Below are 23,888 nucleotides of genomic sequence, written 5' to 3' on the forward strand. Positions count from 1 at the left end.
TGTTCATGGGGTTGTGTAGGTCACGTTGGTATATTCAAACACCCCAATTGAGCAATGTATGAGAAGTTATTACCTAGTTTTGGTTATGTGCTTAAAAATAACGTTAATATAGTTGTTTCGCATATAGGTGAGACCTATCCTGAGGACGAGCACAATCAAGCAAGTCTCAAGGGTTAGGACCCTTCCATATATCAGTGAGTGGGCTTTTGGTTTTCAGTATATATATATATATATATATATATATATATATATATATATATATATATATATGCTTAGTATTTTCCCAGAAAACTTATTTAAACGGTTTATGTTCTTGAAATGCCATGTCGAATATTTGCTATATTTAGAATATACAATTATTAGTTATAAATGTTTTGGTTGATGAGGCAGATGTTCAGGTAAGTCCAGGTGAGTTTATGTGCTGTGATTGCTGGGTTATACTATTGTGATAATGCTTAAATGCATAGAATTATTATCCTGCACCTTGGTGTTAGTGCTCTTCCCGGGGCCAGGGTTTAGCCTTCACGTGATCGTTCACCTCCCGCACCACACACTCACATTGGATCTAAGGCAGGTGTCAGCCTGTAATACAGACCACACTAGGTGGTTCCGACTTGTAGGTGACTTGCGATACTTCGCACAGCCTCCAAGTGATCGTAGCACTTGAGCGTACTTATTTACACCCAGCCTGTCGTACATACTACATTAGATGGTTCTGACTTTTGTGCAGGGAACTAGTAGAGGAGTTATAGACTCAACCATACAGGTCACGCTAGGTGACTCCAGCTGGTGTATCATTTCATATTGATTCATTTCACCTAGTTACTTATTTCGCTGCTGCAATATTTGACATGGCATAATATTGATGCATTTTGTTATTGAGCCTGGTTTTGAGATAATTATGTATTCTATTTTCTGGGAATTATACAGGTTTTATAGCTAGGGGTTAGAACTTTTGATAAATGAAATGATTTTGAAAAGCTTTGTTTTTACCCACTCACACTTTCTGTTTTGCTCCCCTCCAGGGTTTAGGCAGGAGTGCTCGTTAGTGGCTCACGAGGAATTGACGGTGGTTCTGATAGATCATCACAAATGTAGGACCATCTTTAGTATTGTATAATTAGTATTTATCCAGCTGGACTGCACTTAGGATACCTACGCTCTAGTTATGTGTAGTCACACTTATCTAGTGTTTTAGTCAGTTTGGTTTTTATTTATTCGCATTTCTTTATATCATTATTCTTCCGCACTGTGCACATGGTTACATCACTCTCACGTGATGGCCAACACGCCTTGATTTTAGGTCGGGGTGTGTCAATAAAATTACATGTAGGTGAGGTTTAAAAAAAAGAAAAATTTTGTTTTGAAAAATTACATTATTGTCCTTAATTTTTTTTGTTGTGATAGTAGACAAAGATATATTTTCATCATTTTTTGGTTGACAAAGAGAGTTTCATTAATGTAGTTTTAGATTAACAACCTAATTAAAATAATAACATATCCACCAACATGTCATTTTTGTCATTTTACACAGTTACAACAACCTTATCTAAATGTTTACCAAACACTCTGATACTGCTTTTTTTTGCTAAAAGCACTTTCACTACTCTAGTTTACTAAACACTTGCTTGCTTTTTTTTTTCACAACTGTTTATTCTCATAGCAAAGCAAAAACAGTTAAAAAAAGAACACATTAACTCCAAACTAGCCTTGAAGTTATACACTTCACGACAGCGGGGAAGGAAATGATTAAGGAATTTGTTCAACCTGCAGCTAGGGGTAATTATTCGAAATTTCTTTATTCTTCTGATGATTAATTATAGGTTGGTTATTACATGAATTGGATTTTAGCTAGGGTTCAGAAAAGTAGAAGGCATAAATTGGAGAGAAACCCCATGTGTTTTTCTGTATTGATTCTATACCCCACACACATATATATATATATATGGTAAATTACATAATACCCCCTCAGATTTGAGGTCTATTACAACCCCATACAACATCTTTAAAACATTTCACTTTCATACCCCACATTTTTACTGATGTGGCTGCCACGTGGCCAAAAAAAAAATTATACATTAAAAATATTATAATATTAACCCTATTTAAAAAATAAAAAATAAAAACAAGAAAAACCCAAACCCAGAAATCCTTCCCTGCAACCCCACATCCCACCCCCACCCCTTACCTATCTCTTCCTTCCCATCCGTCCATCCCCTTCACCCCTCCATCCATCCCCTCCACCCGAGTACCCCTCAACACGAGTCCCACCCCTCTCTCTCTCTCTCTCCTCAGCGCGGGTCCCACCCAGTCTAGTACCTCACCTACACCGTGGTGGAGGAACACCATAGCCTTCATCTTCGTCGCCATCATCAACCATCACACAGCCATCACCACCACTACAACATCCTTGAGCCGCTTCACCGCCATGGTGCTCCCGTAGTTCAGCACCGCCTCATACACTGCCCCCAGGCTCTCTTTCCTCGACATCTCCGCCAACGCCCACATCAAGTCCTCCAGCTTAAGTTGCTACCTCCAGTAAAAAAACACCAGCTTGCTTTTGTCGGTCGGAGGCAGTAAAGAAGTGGGAGGCGAAGAGGGTCTATCTGTGTAGCACCAGTAAGACGATGCGAGCATGGAAGCCATATGAAGGTAAACCCTAGAAATTGCAGAGAACGTGGGAAAGATGATTTCTTTCTTCTGTTTTCAAAATTGAGAAAATAGTGAATCTTTGTTGTAGTGGAATCAAAGTTGGGCAACCCAGATGAAGCCAATTCAAATCTCGAAAATTCAGAACATCGATTGGGATTGGAAGCCGTGGTAAGGGATCCCTGAAATTAGGGGTCTACTATGGCCCTTAACCTCGAGGTTGAGAGCGAAGAGGCAAAGCTATTTTGGGTTTGGGTTTTTCTTGTTTTTTATTTTTATTTTAAATAGGGTTAATATTATAATATTTTTAATGTATAAAAAATATTTTTTTTGCCACGTGGCAGCCACATCAACATTTAACAGACCAATGGATGGAAAATCTAACGAAGGTATTATTTTGACATAAAATAGTCCGTGAGGTATGAAAGTGAAATGTTTTAAAGATGTTGTATGGGGTTGTAATAGACCTCAAACCTGAGGTGGTATTATGTAATTTACCCTTATATATTACAAGATATGACTTGTATATACACACGAGGGTGACAAAGAGGTTGTATTACTTATGCAATATTTTCCTCGACTTTAATATTCATGTTATTGTAAAACGTGAGCCCATATTGGGAAAAATGAATGTAAAGATATTGCAAATATTAGGAGTCCTTTATTAGGTAGGATATTGTTTTATATCCTTTATTGTTTCCTTATGGAACAAGGATTGTATATGTATATATTTCAATGATGTAATACAATGAAAATTAAGCCGTAAAATTCTATTTGGCATTCGAGCCAGGTTTGCCGTAACTCCAGAAACTGTAAAACAAGTTTTATTTTTTTCCACTGCTATGTTGCACTCGGCCTACCTATTCCTGCTCTTTTTCTTCCATAAATAAGTCAGGTTGTGCTCTTGTGGAATTGCAGCAGTGTGGTCTCCCTGCTGCCGTGTAGGTTGTTATGTCAAGTACTGTGGTGCTGTGCAATTTGTTATTATAAGTCGGAATGACTAGTGTAGGAGACAACTCGACACTAAAATTGGAGGGTGGTTCCCGTACACCAACTAACAATCCAATGTTGAATCCTGTTGCTATCCAGAATGATGCGTCTTCAGTACCAAACACCGTCAAACTCAATGGATCAAATTATCCCCTTTGGTCCAAGGTATTGGAAATGCACATCACTGAACGTGGTAGGAAGGGCTTCGTGACAGAGAGTATCAAGAAACCTGCTGAGGATAGTGCTAAGTGTGAAACGTGGGAGACCAGGAATGCAATAGTGAAAGGGTGGCTGATCAATTATACGGAACCTACTATTATGGGATTTTTTATTCACCTACGTACATCTAAAGAAGTTTGGGAAGAGGTGGCTTGAACTTATTATGATGGTTCAGATATTTCTCAAATTTATGAATTAAAAGTAAAATCGTTCCAACTTCGTCAAGAGGGCCAGCCGGTTGGTGTGTATTATGCTGACCTCAAGTCCATTTGGCAAGAGTTAGATCAACGGAGACCCATCAAGATGGAGTGTGCTACTGATCTCAAGACACTTCGTGAAGAAATCCAAATAGATTGTGTTTATGCATTCTTGGCCGGTTTGGATGATATATTTGATAAAGTACGTAGTGATATTTTATGAACTTAACCCTTACCATTTGTCGATGAGGTGTTTTCTGTTGTTAGCCGTGAAGCACAACGGCATGCCACTATGATGGGTGGAAGTAACATAAATAGCCAAGGGATATTGTCGGTGGCTATGGTGTCTTGGTCACCCACATCTTTCCATCAAGCTAATTCTTCTAATCCATCTTTGAATTCTCATCCTGTTACATGAGTAAACAAAGATGATTTGAAATGTACTTTTTGCGGTCAAACCTGTCATACTGAAGATACAGGTTTTACCAAGCATAGGGTGCCTGAGTGGTTTTCAGAATTGAAGAAATGATTGCGTGCAAAAGAACGTGGGGCTGCAGGAACAACTAGAGGCCGTGCCTCCCTTGTTGTTACCACACTAACATCCAAGGAGGCCAAGCCTAGCTCTGGTCATCTGAGTCAAACTCTGTTGACTCGTACTACTCATGGTGATTCCTCATCCAACACAAGTACTATGAGGCATGTTCTTTTAGCCTCTCATACTAAGCGTTATCCAGGTTGGATTCTTGACTCTGGTGCAACAGATCATATGACATATGATAAAAATATGTTTTGATAAATGAGAACATGTCACAGGAAAAGTATAGCAACTGCCAACGACATCCTTGCACCTATGGTTAACGTTGGCACCATGCCTCTCACGCCATCCCTCTCTTTACATTGTTGCTTACTTGTTCCATCTTTATCACGTCATTTGTTATTAATACCACAAGTTATTGAACAATTGGATTGTGTTGTTCTAATGTATCTGTCATTTTGTCTATTTTAGGATATTCAGACCAAGGAGATAATTGGGCGTGGCACTAAGAGAGAAGGGTTGTACTATGTGGATGACATCGTTCCTAGTAGAGCTAATGCGGTTCAAGTGTCTCGTACTAGTAATTTACAAGAAGTATGGTTATTGCATCATCGGTTAGGGCATGCATCTTTTGGGTATTTACGGCATATGTTGCCTAGCTTATTTAGTGGAATAAATGAATCAAACTTACATTGTGAAGTGAAGTATGTATTCTTGCTTAAAGTCATCGTGCTTCATTTCCTCCTAGTATGAATAAAAGATCTATGTCGTTTGAACTTGTGCATTCTGATGTTTGGGGGCCTCCTCTAGTTGTTACCTATTCTGGAATTAAATGGTTGTTACATTTGTTGACGACTGCACTCATATGAGCGTGCACTCTTGGTTAGGCCCATGGACGAGAATACATTTACGGTTGGGACCAATCTTCGATAATCAACATGAGCAACCTTCCAGGCAAAGTGTTCATTCACGGTTAGGCCCGCAAGGAGCATCCTTCACCTCACATTGGAGTGGGCAGCACGACGGACGGAGAGAAGCAGTCACACAATCCTGCTCAAGTTCAACCAACAGCCTACAAGTAATTCGCTCACTAGCTAGGAACGTACCACATGCACCGCAGTCGCAGCAGAGACGAGCCGAACACATAAAAGAGCAGCCTAGACCAGTAGGTCACAAGCGGGGGCAACCGAGAAGTGAGACCTTGAATTTTAAAGTACTTAGAGAGTGTTGTTATGAATTTTGAAGTGTCTTCGAATTTTACAATTTATGATTCATTTTAAGTAGGTGATAATTTTACTTACTTTAAATCTGACGGATTGGGAAATACCACGTGGTAGTCAAAGAGTGGCTAGCCTTGACACATGGCAACAGCCATCATTTCTAGCAAAAGGGACGCTGGTTGTCATCTAATTGCACCATTTTATTACATGGGGAGTTGGGATTGGACCCAAAGAAAAAGGAATAAAAAATAGAAGAAAGCTCAAATCTTCCTTCTTAATTTGACACTTGGTGAGTTTCCATTGGACCCTCACTAAAGGAAGTGGTGCATTTGCACCTATACATATCAAAAGAAGGTTTCTTCTTCTTAATGCAACCTGAAGCACAATGAGCAAAGAAGAAAATTTTCCCTTCAATCTTTAGAAATTCATAACTTTCATTTCGAGAATCCGGTTGAGGGTAAAGATTTACACATGATCAGATTGTTGGCATTTTATACAAGTTTCGTATGAATGAGATATAGAGAAATATGATGATTGATTCGAAATATTTCGAATTTGGACTTTAAAGGATGTTTGTATGGAACAAATGAGTTGTAGTATTGATGGATTGTGTTTTGGCGTGGAATATATGTTGAAATTTTGGGGGAAAAAAAGACCTCAAAGCCATTGGTTTTCATACCAAGGATTGAACTGTGAAAACAATTTTGGTATTGGGGCAATTGTGTACTTTTCAAAACATTTAGGGGCTAAAGTGCAATTATCAAAAGTTTGGAGACCTATTTGAAATAATAAAAGTTCAAATACAAAATTTTTATTCTGGTTAAGTGAAGGTCCCTATTGGTTATAGATGTTGTTATGGGAATAAAGTTGAGTCATTATATATGGACATATAGTGATATATTGTAATTGTTGAATTAAGGACTTTAATTACTCGTGGTGCTTGCGTTTAATCAAGGTATTGGTGAGGAATATTGCTTGCTTAGCTTGGAGACCAGGTAGGGGGATCCACACTTACCCTAGTTATGAAATTTTGTGAATCTACATATCTGTAAATATACTAATGCCTGCCAAAGCTGCATATAATTTGTTGTGATAGAACCATGAGGAAAAATGGTTTTGTTTTATATCATGATATGCATGGTATTTTATGCTACAAATTAAAGTAATGACTTGCGAGTGAAGGGGGCATAACAACCGCCTTGGATTTTGATCCCTTAAACCTTCGGAAGGGCTACTACGAAAGGATTAGTACCGCTACCTTTCTAGGATAGGTACTAGGATATCTAAGGGTATAGCATTAAAGGACATTCTTGCTACACCTTACCAAGTATATTCGTTCAGAGTTGGTCCAGGTAAAGGGGTAGTTGGTCATTAGACCAGTCATCAGGCATGTAGCAATTTATTGGGATCTCTATTTTCGTTTTAAAAGGAAATTGTGTGAGCATACAATTTATTTTCAAAACTAAACAAAGCTTTTGTTGTGCATCGTTTCCTATAGTATATACAGTGTCATATACTATTTTCAAACCTAGCTGGGGTTGATTCCCTGAGGAGGAGTGATGAACGTTTGTAATGCTCACCCCTACTTTATTACAGGACCGGTGCACCTACAAGTAAACTATCTGGACTAAAGTCGGGACAAACGTTGTTTGTTACTTGTCAACTTCTTAGTCGCTCATTGACTTTCCACAAGTTTTTGTTTGTACATATGCTTGATTCCCTCCGTCTTGAAGGAATCTTTTGTAGCTAAACTTAGCGCTTTGTACTTTCCAAATTGTACTTAAAAGTTGGTTTAGTATGTTTACTTACTTTAAACTCTTTGGTTTTGTTGTAAGTTGCAAACTTCGGCTTTGATGTAAAAAATTTATCCAAAATTCTGTTGCCCTTTTATTCTTCGTTTTACAAAAATCACTTCCGCTTTTGTATTGCTTAAAAATAAATTATTTTACTTCCCCTTAAATAGCGTTACGTTCTATTGGGAATGTAGTGCTATAGTGTTGGATTTTGACCTTATAATATTGCATTGCTAATGGAGTGTGGCATTGTTACATGCCCCTTTTTAGGGCGTGACACGAGAGCTCCACTACCTCAACAAAGGCAAATTCAGGAAGTAAAGAGGCTCGTGATCGAGCGATTGCACAATTTCCAATGCAACAAGGTCATTGATGAGGCACTATGACGGGACATGGCCAACATAAGCAGGTCACCTTCACGGACGAGATCGAGCAGGTAGAGCCTCCACGCGAGTTCAACATGCCACATTTCACATCCTTTAAAGGAGATGGAGACCCGAAGAGACACCAAAAGCACTACCAAAGTGCAATGATCCTCTATCAAAACAATGATTATCTCATTGCAAGATATTCGCCACCACTTTACAAGGTGTGGCACAAGATTGGTTATACACCCTGCCGCCACAATCCATTCAGAGTTTTGACGAACTTTCTTTGGTTTTCACCAAAGAATATTCATCCTATTGCTCGATCAAGAAGAAGTCCAACCACTTGTTCAATGTCAAGAAGAACCCAAAAGAGTCACTTTGCGACTATGTAAAGAGGTTCAAAGCAAGGAGGCAAAGATAGTCAGATGCAACAACTCGATAACTAAAACAACATTCAAAAATGACTTCCAGCAGACCACCAGCTGTTCAGAAAATTGATCATGAAAGAAGATCTAACTTTGGTAGACACTTTCGCTATGGCAGAGAAGCATGCACTTTGTGACGAGAGGTGCCCAACGATGCCTCGGAGGCAGCCGAGCACACCTTAGCCGTGCCTACTCCACCCGATGGAGACTTCTGGCATTTGCATGTTGACAGCGCATCCAACTACAAAGATTTGGGAACATGAGTGGTCCTTGTCACCCGAGACAATCAATGCTCGAGTAGGCAATCACTCAAGGTTTCAAAGCATCCAACAACGAAGCATAGTACGATGCCCTACTAGCAAGCATCCGAATGGCAAGAGACTTGGCAGTGAAGAGGCTCGAAATTCATTCTGATTCCCAGCTAATCACCAGCTAGACTACTGGGGAGTACACGGTAAAACATCCAAGGATGGTACAATACTTAAAAAAGGTACGCAAGCAACTTGAGGCATTTCAGACTTACACTCTCACCCAAGTTTCGCGGGCAGACAACTCCCACACGAACGAGTTAGCTGGCCTAGGCTCCACCTTCAAACACCAACTTAAACGCTCTATTTCGGTGGAGTATCTAGACAAGCCAAGCATAGAGGCAGAGCCGGTAGCCGAAGTGTCACAAGTTACTACAACTCCCAACTAGCAAAGTTCTATTATAGATTACTTGGTCAATGACACACTCCCCACAGAATGGTTGGAGTCTACAAAGCTCCAAATAAAGGCAGCACATTACTACATGTGGAACGACATCCTTGTCCGAAGATCCTACATTTGACCACATTTCCGCTGCATAGCGCCTTCCGACAACCTGAAGGTTCTAAGTTCAATCTATGAAGGTGTCTGTGGAAATCACTTTGGTGGTCGATCCTTAGCATAGAAGGCTCTTAACGTAGGCTACTACTGGCCTACTATGCATTAAGACACTAAGGAGTTAGTAAAAAAGTGCGATCGCTGCCAACGCTATAAGCCAGTACCAGCACTGCCTACTCGCGAACTACACCAGTAGAAGAGTCCTTGGGCATTCATGCAGTGGGCAATCGACTTGGTAGGGCAAATGTCGCCCGCTACGGGGGGCAAAGGCATGGTGAACTTGGCAACCGATTACTTCACCAAATAGGTAAAAGTAAAGCCCACGACAATCACGACTCAGATGGACATAGAGCGCTTCATATAGAGGAACATCATTTGCCGATTTGGCATCCCTCAATCTATCATCATAGATAATAGCCCGCAATTCGTAGGCAAAGATTTGGCGACTTTTTTCCAAAAGTATGGCATCAAGTAGCAGATGTCCACGTTGAGATATTCTTGTTGGAAACGTGCCCTAAAACCAATCATATGATGATACTTTACGGACATTTCACATGTTAAATTAATCTAGTTTAATATAAAGGGCAAAGATTATTGTTCTACGCTGTCTCATATAAATGTTATATGCTTAAACGATAAGTCCAAGGAATATGCAATTGGGAGAATGTGATCTAAAGAAGTTAGATTTATGAGACCATTCTCCTTCGTATACATATAATAAACGTTTCTGATCATAAGATTGCCAATTGGGCATTGACGGTTAGTTAAGATCAGCACGTGCTATGTCTTCTCTTAAGGAGAGTGACTGGTCTCAAGTCATTGGTGTGACAGACACCAAGACAAGCATTATAGGTGCTCAATAGAGAATGAGTCCACTGAAACCAATCAATAAGGAGTTCTCATATTCATGTCACATGAGAACTCACGGTTAGGATAATGCAAAGTAGTCCTTTGACCTAAGGCATCATAGTTGTCTTGTGGTTAAGTCCTTGATTTTTTACTATATCAAAGTCACTCTATCAGAGGGTGTCCACGGCATAGTTGGGTTAAGCCACTTAGCCATGGAGGCAAGTGAATGCACAACAAGGGATCTCTAACCTTCAAACCGTTTGAGGGAGAATACTCTATGATATGCTTAAGAATCTCTGGCCAGAGTATGAATGAGATTTAGAAAGTCATTCCAAATCACATTCAAGGTAATCATATAAGTAAGAGAATCACATTGGATAGTAGACATGAATAAACTATCAAACCAAACAATGTGGTCAAGAGTATTATATTAGAGAAAGACCGTATTGCATTGTAATCCTAAACTGAATAGGTTCTCCACCCTTTCTGATTAGCTTGGGTAGCCATGACATACTGCTAGGTGTCACTCATGGTTTGTGGAAGCCCTAAAGATGAGTACTCACTAAAGGGAGAATTGAAAGTATGTTTCAATTCACAATCGATTTGAAGAGTTCTAATCACCCACTGCCTCGCTAAAAGGAACCTAATGGATCATACACCATGTAAGGTAGAGATTGAAGAAATAATGGAGATGAGTAAGGATAATTAAATGGTTTAATTATTTATGGCTAGGATTAATTAATATGTTAATTAATCAAACGAATAAGTTTGTTATAGACCTTGGGTTAGTTTTGGGTTGCAAGGCCCAATGGGATTTGAATCAAGCCCATTAACATAAGTTGTATGACAACTTATTGACTTAAGACCCAAAAGGGCCCAAACAGCCCATAGCTCTAAGAAGGCCAGCCATATAAAGAAAGAAAGGGGTTTTGGTTCTTTTAGTCACTTAATTGAAGGGACTATATAAAGGACTTTATAACCATTTCATCATTAGGGTTTCTTTTGGAGAAAAGATGAGAACACAATGCTCTCTTTACTCTCTAAGAGGCCGGCCACCCTAAAGGAAAATAGCTAGCAATCTTACTTCCTCTAGGTCACTCATCTCTTCATCAATGCTCTCCTTGGTGTCGAGACTTAGAGGTTCTCTTTCTTGGGAACTTGGAGAATCCATTCCACCATCCTCCTCCAACAAATCTATGGAGCAAAGAAGTAAGGAATGAAGGCCCTATCTCTTGGGTGATTAGCCTTTGCTTATGCAAAGAGGAATCAACAAAGGTATAAGATTTCTCAACTCACTTTATTCTTGAGTTGAGTCTTGATTCACCACACTCACTAGGCCTTGAATTTCATGGGTAAAGTTTTGTTTTTGAGTGCATACAAGCATGATTCCGCCTTTTAATTTTTAATTGCATGCATAGATGTTGCTCAAATGAACTAGTTTTCATAAATATTTCCTTCAAGTGGTATTAGAGCCTAGGTCTAGTAGTTGGTGAATCCTTTAGGGTTTTGTAGTTCATAGTCTTTGATTTGAATGTTGTAATTGTTACAAGCTTTATTCTTGCTTCTTTGAATGTAAATTTTGCTAGAAAATTTGCCATCTCAAATGTTGTAGATGTAGTTCATATGAGCATGAATTTTGGAGCTGAAATTTGGTGCCATGTTTTTGGGGAAGTTCGGCCAAATCCAAAGGGTGGATTTTTGGGTTCATGTTTCTCTTGTTATAAGTGTTTTAAAGTGACTTTTGGAACCCCTAAGTACCCTACTATGGTAATATGTTATTTCCCTTATGTTTGAGAGTTTTTGGGGTGTCTTTAGGTGAAAAATGTTCATGGAGCTCTTATGGGTTTTCATGGATGTTCTTCATTGTTCTTGTTATGTTCTTGGCAAGAACTAAAAGGTTGGTGTTTTTTTATTCAATGTGTTTGTTGTTTTTCATAAAATTTTGGTTTGTTATTGATTGGTGATGGATGATTTGTGTTTTATTATTTGATAAATGCTACACCTTACCTATATCTTACAACCCATTCCAATCAAACTTTTAAACCATACCAATCAACTTTTCAACTCATACCTTTCACTTATTCAACACTCTTTAAGATTTTGAATTTTTCAACAAAAACCAACTCCCACTCTCACCTACCAAAACCCGAAAGTTTACGTTTTTACGTAAAGGCCCAAAATCACTAAAGGACAAATAGTTTTGCTCCTTTAATGAAGTTTTTGTATTTGTTGAAATTTTTGGGTTCTAGTTGTAATTACATGAAGTAGTGAACTCTTGTGTTTTTACAAAGTGACCTCAAAAGTTTATGTTTTGCAATATAGCCCAAAAAGTTAAGGTTATTGCATTTGGCCCAAATAGTTGAGAACAAAATAGTTTTGTATCATTAAATGAGAATTGGATTTTCATTTCATTTAGCTCCATCTAAATCAATTCTATGGATACAAAAACCAATTGACAATGTTGCATTCAAGTTTAATTAGTTAAAGCGTTAATTAAATAAAGGGTGATTATGAACCTAAGCCTACGATAATTGAGCTATGTGAAATGCCGTCTCTCAAATTTGTTTGAACCATGGGAATGTGTAGATTAGATTTTGGTTGTAATTTGATATGATCAAATGTTGTAAAAGCGCATAAGCTCTTCTTTACTTTAAAGGAATTTGTTTTGATCAAATGTTGTAAAAGAGCATAAGCTATTCTTTACTTTGAAGTGCTCAATTCTTGTTTTATTTGATATGCATGAATTTGGAGTAGTAGGGTCCAATGCACAATAAGAAAACATACCTTAATATGATTAAGCACGTAACTAAGATCAATCACCATCCCTAGACCGAGATCCAACACTAGGTTCTTGTTGGATCGAATCGAAGGTTCATAGTCATCCTAAGGCCCTAAGGCAACTATATAGTCCATCAATGAATGGAAAGCTTATGTTAGTAGTACCATATATTCTTGCTTTAAAAACCGTTTTACAAGCATAGTGGGAGTATTATATACTACTAAATCAATCATATGGACCAATAGTTGTAATAGGACCAAATTGTTTTAATGTGATTAAAATGCATGCTAATATGTGATGAGACCTAAAAACCCTCAGCCAAACAATTATTACGTTGACAAGCATGAGATTTCTTTGAACACTTTTTTGTGGCCTTCCACTGTGGTAGGCTCTGATCTTTTGTGACTCGTATACCGACTTCACCCTATCATAGGGGAGTACAAAGTGTGTGCTTACACTCAGGAGGAGTCCTATACACATAGATGATGTTGTGAAGGTAGGCAACGAGAATGATCAACATCATATCATTGTGAGGTTGTTCTTGAACCCCTACCCGAACTTGCATGGTGGGAATGACTTAGCTAAGTGCAATGGAGCCACATCATATCATTGTGAGGCATCATTCTCTAGAGGCCAAATAAGATGGGTACTTGCAAGAGATGGAAATGAGTAAGTGTACTCTCTCATTATTATTGATGATAGCCAACATCATATCATTGTGAGGTGGGCTTGGTAATAGTGAGCCTCCCATACCCTGCTACGAGTTGCCTCCAAAACTCTCGATTTCCGATGAGGGATATGAAATTTGCCAAAAATAGTGGGCGGTGCTATTTGATTTAAAGACCCGGATCCAATGGCTTAAATTCAATCAATTTATATTCCTTATGTATTTGTTTACCGATATATTTGGAAACGCTATCCAAAACTTGACAAAGAAAAGCCGAAGGCTTTAGTTTCCGGACTTGGTACCACAATCCCATAGATTGTCTTGATTTGATTGTAATGTACCTAAGTAGTCTCATCCTCACAATCTTCCTATTGATAATGTATCGTTGGAAGAACATGTTAGATAAGTCTATCATAAAGAGGAAAACACTTTTAGTGTCATAATTCTTCCATTACAAATCGTTGTATGAAGACATAAGAGTTGCTTTAAACAACCATTTGTTAGCGCAAACACTAGTGCTTGTTTCTTTGTTAATGGGTTTCCGAAACCATTATCAAGATAGTCTTGATAATATATGTCTAAAGACTAGGAAACACAAGACGTGTAAGTTGTAGAGATCTATCCATCATGAATCTTAGCAACCTAGTGGGAGCTATAAGCATCTTATGAGAGTGATCAAATCATTTGATTCCTCATAAGATGTAAATGAATCTTTTGTTTACTAGGTTTACAAAAGATTAGTGGGAGTTAATCATATTCCTAAATTTGAACACATATATGATATATTAATTTTAGGAATTCTTCTTCATTAAAGTTATGACTTTAAACATTCTATAACGATAGAATTTATATGGGAGACATAGTCTATATACATGGGATGGAAATCTATAATGATAGATTTCAATATATAATTGGATTATATCAATCCCTAATGATAGAAAAAAGATGCTAGGAAGTTTCTCATATGATGATAAACTTCAATCAGAATGACAATTCTAGTGAGACTAGGAAGTTACTTTTCTCAAAGGGAACGTATCCTTTGACTCCCAAAGAAATAATGCGTAAATAGAATCATTTATGCACACGCAGAAAGGTGATTTATGTATTTCATATTGTATGAAAAAAATTGATATGAGTTGTGAAGGATTATTTTGTGAAAACATGTTCATTTAAGCAACATCAATAAGCATGCAATTAACAATTAAAGGCGGAATCATGCTTGCATGCACTTAAAAACAAAACATTAACCAAGAAATTCAAAGCCTAGTAGATTGGTGAACCAAGACTCAACTCAAATCAAAGTGAGTTGAAATTTATACCTTTGTAGATTCCTCTTTGCATAAGCAAAGGCTAATCACCCAAAGAGAGGGCCTTCATTCCTTGCATCTTAAATCTATGGATTTGGATGGAAGAATAGGTTTCTCCAAGTTCCCAAAATTGAGAACCTCTAAGTCTCTTCACCAAGGAGAGATTGGAGAAGAAATGAGTGACCTTGGAGTAGTGGGATTGCTAGATGCACCCTCCAAGGGGGCCGGCCTCTTTAGAGAGAAATGGAGAGACATGTTCTCTCCAATTTTCTCCAAAACAAACCCTAAATGAATTTTGGCTATAAAGTCATATTTATACCTTTATTCATTTGAGTGGCAAACTTGTAAATAAGTCCAAGTTCACTACCCTTAACCATATGGCCGGCCTTAGGGTGTTGTTTGGGCTTTTGGGCTTTTGTGAATTAAGTTGTCATACAACTTAAGTCAATGGGCTTGACGTTCGAAGCCCATTAGGCCTAAACGTCCAAAACTATCCCGAGGTCTTTAACGAACTTATTCGTTTGATTAATTAACATATTAATTAATCCTTGCCATAAATAAAGAATTAAACCATTTAATCATTCTTACTCATCTCCATTGTTTCTTCAATCTCCACCTTACACGGGTGTGCGATCCATTAGGTTCCTTTTAGCGAGGCAGTGGGCGATTAAAACCATTTTACATCGATTGTGAATTGAAACTTATTTTCAATTCTCCCTTTAGTGATTATACACGTTTAGGGTTTCCACAAACCAAGAGTGACACCTAGCAACATATCATGGTTACCCAAGCTAATCAGAAGAGGTGGAGAACCTATTCAGTTTAGGATTACAAATGCAATACGGTCTTTCTCTAATCTAATACTCTTGACCACATTGTTTGGTTTGATAGTTTATTTATTCATGTCTACTATCCATTGTGATTCGTGTGCTTATATGATTACCTTGAATGTGATTTAGAACGACATTTCTAAATCTCATTCATACTCTGGCCAGAGGTTCTAAATCATATCATAGAGTATTCTCCCTCAAACGGTTTGAAGGTTAGAGATCCCTTGTTGCGCATTCACTTGCCTCCATGGCTAAGTGGCTTAACCCCAATGATGCCGTGGACACTCCAATGGAATGACGTTTGACATAATCAAAGATCAAGTACTTAACCATAAGACAACTGTGATGCCTCAGGTCAAAGGACTACTTTGCATTATCCCAACCATGAGTTCTCATGTGACATGAATATGAGAACTCTTCGTTGATCGTGTTCAGTGAACTCATTCTCTATTGAGCACCTACGTACTTGTCTTGATGTCACACACACCAATGACTCGAGACTAGTCACTCTCCCTGAGAGAAGACATAGCACGTATTGATCTTAACGGACTGTCAATGCCCAATTGGCAATCCTATGATCAGGAACATTTAGGATGTGTCTGCGAAAGAATGGTCTCATGAATCTAACTTCATTAGATCGCATTCTCCCAATCACATATTCCTTGGACTTTATCGTTTAAGCATATAACATTTATATGAGACGGCTCAAACAATAATCTTTGCCCTTTATATTAAACTAGATTAGTTTAACATGTGAAATGTCCGTAAAGTATCATCATATGATTGGCTTTAGGGCACATTTCCAACAAGTTGTATCAAGATCGGTACAAGACGATATCAATGCAAGCCCAGGATCAGGTCGATCTTAATTTTCTCTAATTTTTTATATATTTTTTTGGTATGCAGACATGGCACTTTACGGAGAGAAAGAATGGTATTTCTTTTCTTCAAGAGACAGAAAATATCCAAATGGTTCAAGGCCGAACTGGGCAGCTGGAACCGGGTACTGGAAGACTGGGGTAGACAAGCACATTGGAAAGCCCAGGGCACTCGGGATCAAAAAGTCACTCGTCTTCTACGCCGGAAAAGCCCCAGAAGGACTCAAACCCAATTGGATCTTGCATGAGTACCACCTCGCCAATGTCGACCACTCCGCTGCCGTTGTCAAGAAACATAAAAACCTCAGGGTACGTCGTCTTTCTACACCTTCTTTCTCTTTTACTATTATACCCTTGGACTTTTACAATTGTATTCTGGCTTATTATACAAAATAGTCCCTGAGATTTGCATGATCAGTAGAAATTGTCTCTGAGATTGAAAATCAATAGAAATGGTCCATGAGATTGTCCACCATCCATGATTTTGATCATTCAGGTAAAACCTCTTTGGGCAATTTTCAAAACTTTGTAACTTAATCGTTTCTTAACCAAATTCAACCCATATTATATCAAAATGAAGATAGGAAGGTGTAGAATAAAATTATACCTATTTGGAAGCCCAATGGTTGCCGGAGATGGCCAAAAAATAGCTTAAAAGGTGACTAGTCCACGGGAAAACTGGAAAACTCACCTGAAACTGGGTAAACTTTAAATGTTCATAACTTCTTCAATATTCTACAAAATCGAGTGATTCAAAAATGAAAATCATACTTCTCGACGAGACGAAGAGAATGAAATTTTTTTTTACTGCTAACTCGTCGTGGTTTGGCCAGAAAACTGCTCGAAAGTGGCTAACTCGAAAATAGTTAGCCACTTTCGAGCCGTTGTCCGACCAAACCATGGCTAGTTAGCCTTTGAAAAAGCTAACATTCTCTTCGTCTCGTCAAGAAGTATGATTTTTGTTTTTGAATTACTCAATTTTGTTGATTATTGAAGACGTTATGAGCATTTGAAGTTTACCCAGTTTTCGGCGAATTTTCCAGTTTTCCCACGGATCAGTCACCTTTTAGGCTATTTTCCGGCCATCTCCAGCAACCATTGGGCTTCCAAATAGATATAATCTTATTCTACACTTTCCTATCTTCATTTTGATATATTATGGGTTGAATTTGGTTAAGAAACGATTGAGTTACAAAGCTTTGAAAATTGTCCAAAGACTTTTTAACGGGATGACCAAAATCATGGATGGTGGACAATCTCAGGGACCATTTCTATTGATTTTCAATCTCATGGACCATTTATATTGATCATGCAACTCTTAGGGACTATTTTTCTAGTGACATGCTTCTTGAAAATAATGGTAGGACTTGCTTTATTTAACAAATCAGCAATCATGGATCCAGTCTCCAAATAATCAATTCTAACCAAAACAGCCATCACCTTCTCTCGAGCAATGAGATACTTTATATCCAAGTTCCTTGTTGCATGAGGCCTTTTATTATTCTTAGTAAAGAATATAGCTGCATTATTATCACAGAAAATTTGTATAGGTCTCGATATAGAATCCACGACTTGAAGTCCAAGTATGAAGTTCTTCAACCAAATAGCTTGATTCACTGTTTCATGGACTAATAAATACTCTGCAACCATTGTTGATGCTGCCACAGTTCCTTGTTTCATAGATTTCCAGGAAACCACACCACATGCCATTAAGAAAACGTAACCTGTAGTCGATTTCATATCATCTGGACAACATGCAAAATCTGAATCAGTGTATCCTTCCAAAACCAAACTCTCGGCTCTTCTATACACCAACATATGATCCTTGGTTCTCTGAAGGTATCTCAAAACCCTTTTGGCAACATTCCAGTGAGTTTTCCCAGCATTGGATTGAAACCTCCCAAGCACAAAAATGGTGAAGGCTAAGTCAGGCCTTGTACACACCTGTGCATACATTAAACTTCCCACCAAGGATGCGTATGGTTTATCCTCCATAACCTTCCTTTCTAAGTCTATTTGTGGGCACTGCAGTTTACTCAATTTATCACCCTTTGACATAGGCATCTCAGTAGTTCCACACGATGACATGTTATACCTTTTTAACACTTTCTCTATATATGCTTTATATGACAATCCCAACAAGTCTCTCATTCTATCCCTTTTGATCTCGATGCCTAAAACATAAGTTGCTTCTCCTAGGTCCTTCATTTCAAAATGCTTCTGCAAAAGGTTTTTGTATCATCCAACAAACTGTGACTATTTGTGCCAAGCAATATATCATCCACATAGAGAACTAGGATGATAAAGTTGCTCCCACTGAACCTTAGATAGATGCAATTGTTTAAAGGGTTCTCGGTGAAGCCATGTTCTCTCACAATTCTATGAAATTTCAAGTACCATTGTCTAGATACTTGCTTCAAACCATATATGGATTTTTTGAGTTTGCACACTAGGTTTCTTCCCTCTCCCTCCTTGAAACCTTCTGGTTGTCGCATGTAAATACACTCTTCCAGGTCCCCATTCAAGAACGCCATTTTTACGTCCATTTGATGTAAAATCAAATCAAAATGAGCCACCATAGACATGATAACCCTAAAGGCATCCTTTGTTGATACATGACTAAATGTTTCTTTGTAGTTTACACCCTCTTTCTGTGTGAAACCTTTTGCAACATGCCTGGGTTTGTGCTTCTCTATGTTTCCATTTGAATCCCTTTTTGTTTTAAAGACCCACTTGCATCCTATGGGTTTTATGGCTTTTGTTTGTTCAACCAATTCCCATTAGGGATGGACAACGGTTATGGCGGGCAGGTAACTACGGTTATTTACCCATAACCATTTAAGCTTTTACCCGCATAACCTTTTACCGATTGGGTATTTACATAAACGGGTAAACCCTGACCCATAACCGTTTATAAACGGTTAACTATACACATAACCGCATACCCATTTACCCATAACCGCATACCCATTTAACCATAACCGCGTACCCATTCACCCATTTTTAACCCGTTTACTCTTTTTTTTTAACAACTTGAAAATTAAAAAGAAATTTGTTATAATTTTCTTTTTCTAACAATTAAATACCATTATAAATACATTTAACATGAATTTTTGTATTAAAGGCAATATTATTTATGAATATATACGATGTCTCCCAATTATTTGACAGTCAATCTATTACAATAATCATACATGGTTGTAGGTTAATTAATATTCTTGTATACATATATATATATATATATATATCTATGTATGTATGTATGTAAGTATGCATTAGTCTACTAATAAACTAATTTGATAAATATTTGGATTTTTATTTAGAAACGTATGTTCATCGATCCAAACCATTTAATTGATTTCTAATTTTTGGGTCAAATGCTTATTGAACACTCGAGGCCAATATACATATATGAAGGGAAAATTATGAGATTTCACATATAGGGATTTCAAAATGACTATCATGCATATACAAATCAAATTTAATATACGAAAGCAGCGGAAGCATTTATAACAAATTATCAAAGCTATAGTCATGCAAATCCCCTTCAAGGTTCATAGGTTTATATATAATGCATCAAAACAATTTTAGAGAAGAACAAAGTGAAGGTTTAGTCTAATACCTCTTGATCTAGACTTGAGACCAAGGATGGACCACCTACAAGCCCTTTGTTCCTTGAACTCCTTGAGCCTAGCTTCCCTCCTTGCCTCCTCCACTTTGTTAGAATGAGTGCTCCTAGGTTCTCTTCAAGTTTCCAAAGTAGGAAACCTCTAAAGATCCTCACCCACTAGTGTAGTGAGAAGGATGAAGGAATTACCAAAAGGGTGAAAGATGTGTTAGTAAAAACACCCCTAAGGTGGCCGGCCTTTGTAGTGTTAGAGAGCTATTTTTCTTTTGCCTCTTTGTTGTTTTAACACTTCAAAAACCCTAATGAACAATATCTCTATAAAGTTCCTTATATAGACAAAAAGAAACCTAGTCAACCACTTGACTAAATATCTCTCCCTTTCCACTTAAAGTGGCCGGCCTCTTTGTGTTGGATTTGGGCTTTGGACTTTTATATATTTCAAGTCATCCAATGCTTGAATAAAAGCCCAATGGGTTTAGGCCCAATGGGCCCAATTAAACCCGAACGTTTCTTTAAGCCCAAAACGATCTTTATCGCTTTTATGATTTCTTTAGACTTTCTAAATTAATCACAACACTTAATTAATCCAATTAATTATTTCCATCATCCATTAGTTACTCACTACAATAGTGTATTGGTGAACAATCTTTTAGGTTCTAATTAGCAAGGCAGTGAGGTGATTGGCACCAATCCAATTGATTATATTTAATCCAATCACTTAGTGAATTAAAACATACTTTTAATTCACCTTCTTCTTTGACGACTACATTTAATCATTTAGAAGAACTCACAAGCCATGAGTGACATCTAACCATATATCATGGCTATCCAAGCTAATGTAGAAGTTTGTTCGGAGAAACTATTCAGTTGGAATTACAATGTAATTCGATCCTTCTCTAAAACAATACTCTCAATCACATTACTAGGGTATGGAAATATTATGTCAAACCCCTAATGTGATTATTCCTTCTTATATGATTCTTTTGAGTCGTATAGGAACACTTTCCTTTATTACGCTCGATACTTCAGCCGAAGATTCCCGAATCATATCTTAGAGTATTCTTCCTCTCCTATCGAAGATTCCTTTGTTTTCAAAGTTTCTGTTTTCAAAGTTAAATTCGTCCAAAATCAATCCCCCTTTACTTAGTTGAGTCATAGTAGTTAGAAATCACTTTAGTTTGTGTTTTTAAGTGTCTTAGGTCAAGTTAAAACCAATTTTTGTCCAAGTTTGTGTCTAGTGTTCAAAACTGCCCAGATTGTGGTTTTAAGGCAGTTTTGAGTGTTTTTGGGCTGTTTTGAGTCTTTTGGTTTGTTTTGGTGTTTTAAAGTTTAGTTTTGCATTCTTTGAGTCTAGTTTAGTGTTTTAAACTTGTTTTTACGTATTTGAGTCAGTTTTCAAGTGATTTTGCAATCCCTCATAATCCCCGGTTTAGAACGATCCCTACTTACATACTTTGCTACAATTGATAAAAAGAGGGTTAATTTGTGTGTCAACATAATTTTCACATCAAATTTTGGCGCCGTTGCCGGGGATTAGCAAAGTTGCTAATCCCTTGGTTTGTTTTATTTCAATTTGTTTTATTTGTGTCCAGATTCTTACTTTGTTTTTGTTTCTTGTTTTTAGGTACTAGTTTATGACTCGGAGCTCTAATCCGGTTCGTGAACACATCTTGGACTTTGACGACGATTTTGAACGAGAGTTGAGACGAAAGAGGAAGAATCCAAAGTCTAGTGAATCAAGTTCAAATCTGGAAGCCGAAGTTGAGATTGAGCAAGAGGAACCCACGACACAAGTGGGTGAAGTTGAGACAGTCATGGCACAAGACAATCGTACAATCAAGGAGCTCTCGACCTCGGGATTAGACAATGCCGCACCTCTATGTATTCAATATCCGGCGGCTGCCCAAGGAAAGACCGAGGAATTCGAGTTAAAGTCAAGTTTGCTCCACCATATTCCGAAGTACCATGGGTTGTCCATGGAGGATCCTAACAAGCACTTAAAAGAATTCGAGGTGGTGTGTTCAAGCATGACTCCAATCAATGTCGACGGGAGTATATTGAAGATGAAGGCTTTTCCCTTTTCTCTCATGGAAAAGGCGAAAGATTGGTTGTATGAATTAGCTCCCGGAACGGTCACATCTTGGGAGAGCATGAAACGAGATTTCTTGGAGAAGTTTTTCCCAACTTCTCGAGTCATCCTCCTACGAAAAAGGATAAGTGGAATTCAACAAGAAGAAGGTGAGTCTTTTCCTACATATTATGAACGGTTTAAATCTCTTGTTGCTTCTTGTCCACAACATCAAATGAAGAAGGAGCTTCTGCTACAATACTTCTACGAAGGACTTCTACCAATCGAACGACAAATGCTAGATGCTTCGGTGGGAGGAGCTTTGGTGGACAAGACCCCCACGGCAGCAAAGACTTTGATTGCCAATCGAGCATTGAATGCTCAACAATATGAAGGTGTTGGACAAAGAGGCACCCCACGGCAACACCAAGTGAATGAGGTAAGTGCTATAACCGAACTTCAAAATCAAATGGCTAACCTTACTACTTTGCTTTCTCAGGTTGTGGAAGGGCCAAAAGTTCAAAATGTAAGTGCGTATGGCGTATGTTCCATGCAAGGACACCCTACGGACAAGTGCCCACAATTGATTGAGAATGGAGGGTGGGAGACCCCTCAATGCCGTGGGCTTTGGGCAACAATACCAACAAAGGAATGATCCCTTTTCTAACACCTACAATCCCGGTTGGCGTGATCATCCAAATTTCAAATGGTGAGAACCCCAACAAGGCCAACAACAAAGCACGTTTAGGCAACAACCCCCGGGTTTCTATCAAAAGCCGTTTGCACCAAATCAAACCCAAGCACAACCCGCCCAAAAATCAGGTTTTTCTATTGATAATGATCAAATTTTTAATTTACTAACTTCTATGGCGCAGGGTATGCAGACTAGGGACAAGAAGGTGGACGAGTTGGAGAAGCAAGTGGGGCAAATTGCCGAGTTTATGGGACAGTTTCGAGACCAAGGAAGACTCCCTAGTTCAACCGTTGCAAATCCAAAAGGGGGATTCGAAACCGCCAAAGCAATTACATTGAGGAGTGGCAAACAAGTTGGAACTGAACCCCAAGCATCCAAAGCAAGTCATGAAGAGGATGAAAAGTTGCAGTTTGAGGAGAACACACAATCAAAACCCACGGCAAGGAGGGAACCACCTTTGCCGCAGCCATCTTGCACTTCCAACCCATATAATTCGGCCAAGGTAAGCTCAAAACCGAATTCTTCTATTTCTATTCCACTAAACGTGCCTTTTCCTAGCAGGTTGAAGCAATCCAAGAAGGAAGAGACCGAGAAAGACATTTTGGAGACGTTTCGGAAAGTGCAAGTCAATATACCTCTTCTTGACGCCATTAAGCAAGTACCAAGGTACGCCAAGTTTTTGAAGGAACTATGCACAACAAGAAGGAGAATTTCGAACAAAGAGGTGGTCCAGGTAAGTGAGAATGTTTCCGCTGTTTTGCAAAGAAAACTACCCCCTAAATGCAAAGATCCGGGTAGTTTTACAATTCCATGCGTTATAGGCAATACTAAATTTGAACATGCTATGTTAGATCTAGGAGCTTCAATTAACGTCATGCCATACTCAATATATGCATCCATGAACTTAGGAGAGCTTAAAAACGATGGT

General features: G+C 38.3%; 1 protein-coding gene across 1 annotated transcript; it reads right to left on the bottom strand.

Annotated features, from left to right (window-relative positions):
* Window positions 1-17,857: 17,857 nt before the first annotated feature.
* On the bottom strand, window positions 17,858-18,658 carry LOC139196286 (secreted RxLR effector protein 161-like). Its single transcript, XM_070821976.1, has one exon. It carries the CDS (start codon window positions 18,656-18,658, stop codon window positions 17,858-17,860), a length of 801 nt encoding a protein of 266 aa, XP_070678077.1.
* Between the last annotated feature and the right edge of the window lie 5,230 nt (window positions 18,659-23,888).

The sequence above is a fragment of the Malus domestica genome, chromosome 01 (assembly GCF_042453785.1).
Source record: "Malus domestica chromosome 01, GDT2T_hap1".
In the NCBI taxonomy this organism is placed as follows: domain Eukaryota; kingdom Viridiplantae; phylum Streptophyta; class Magnoliopsida; order Rosales; family Rosaceae; genus Malus; species Malus domestica.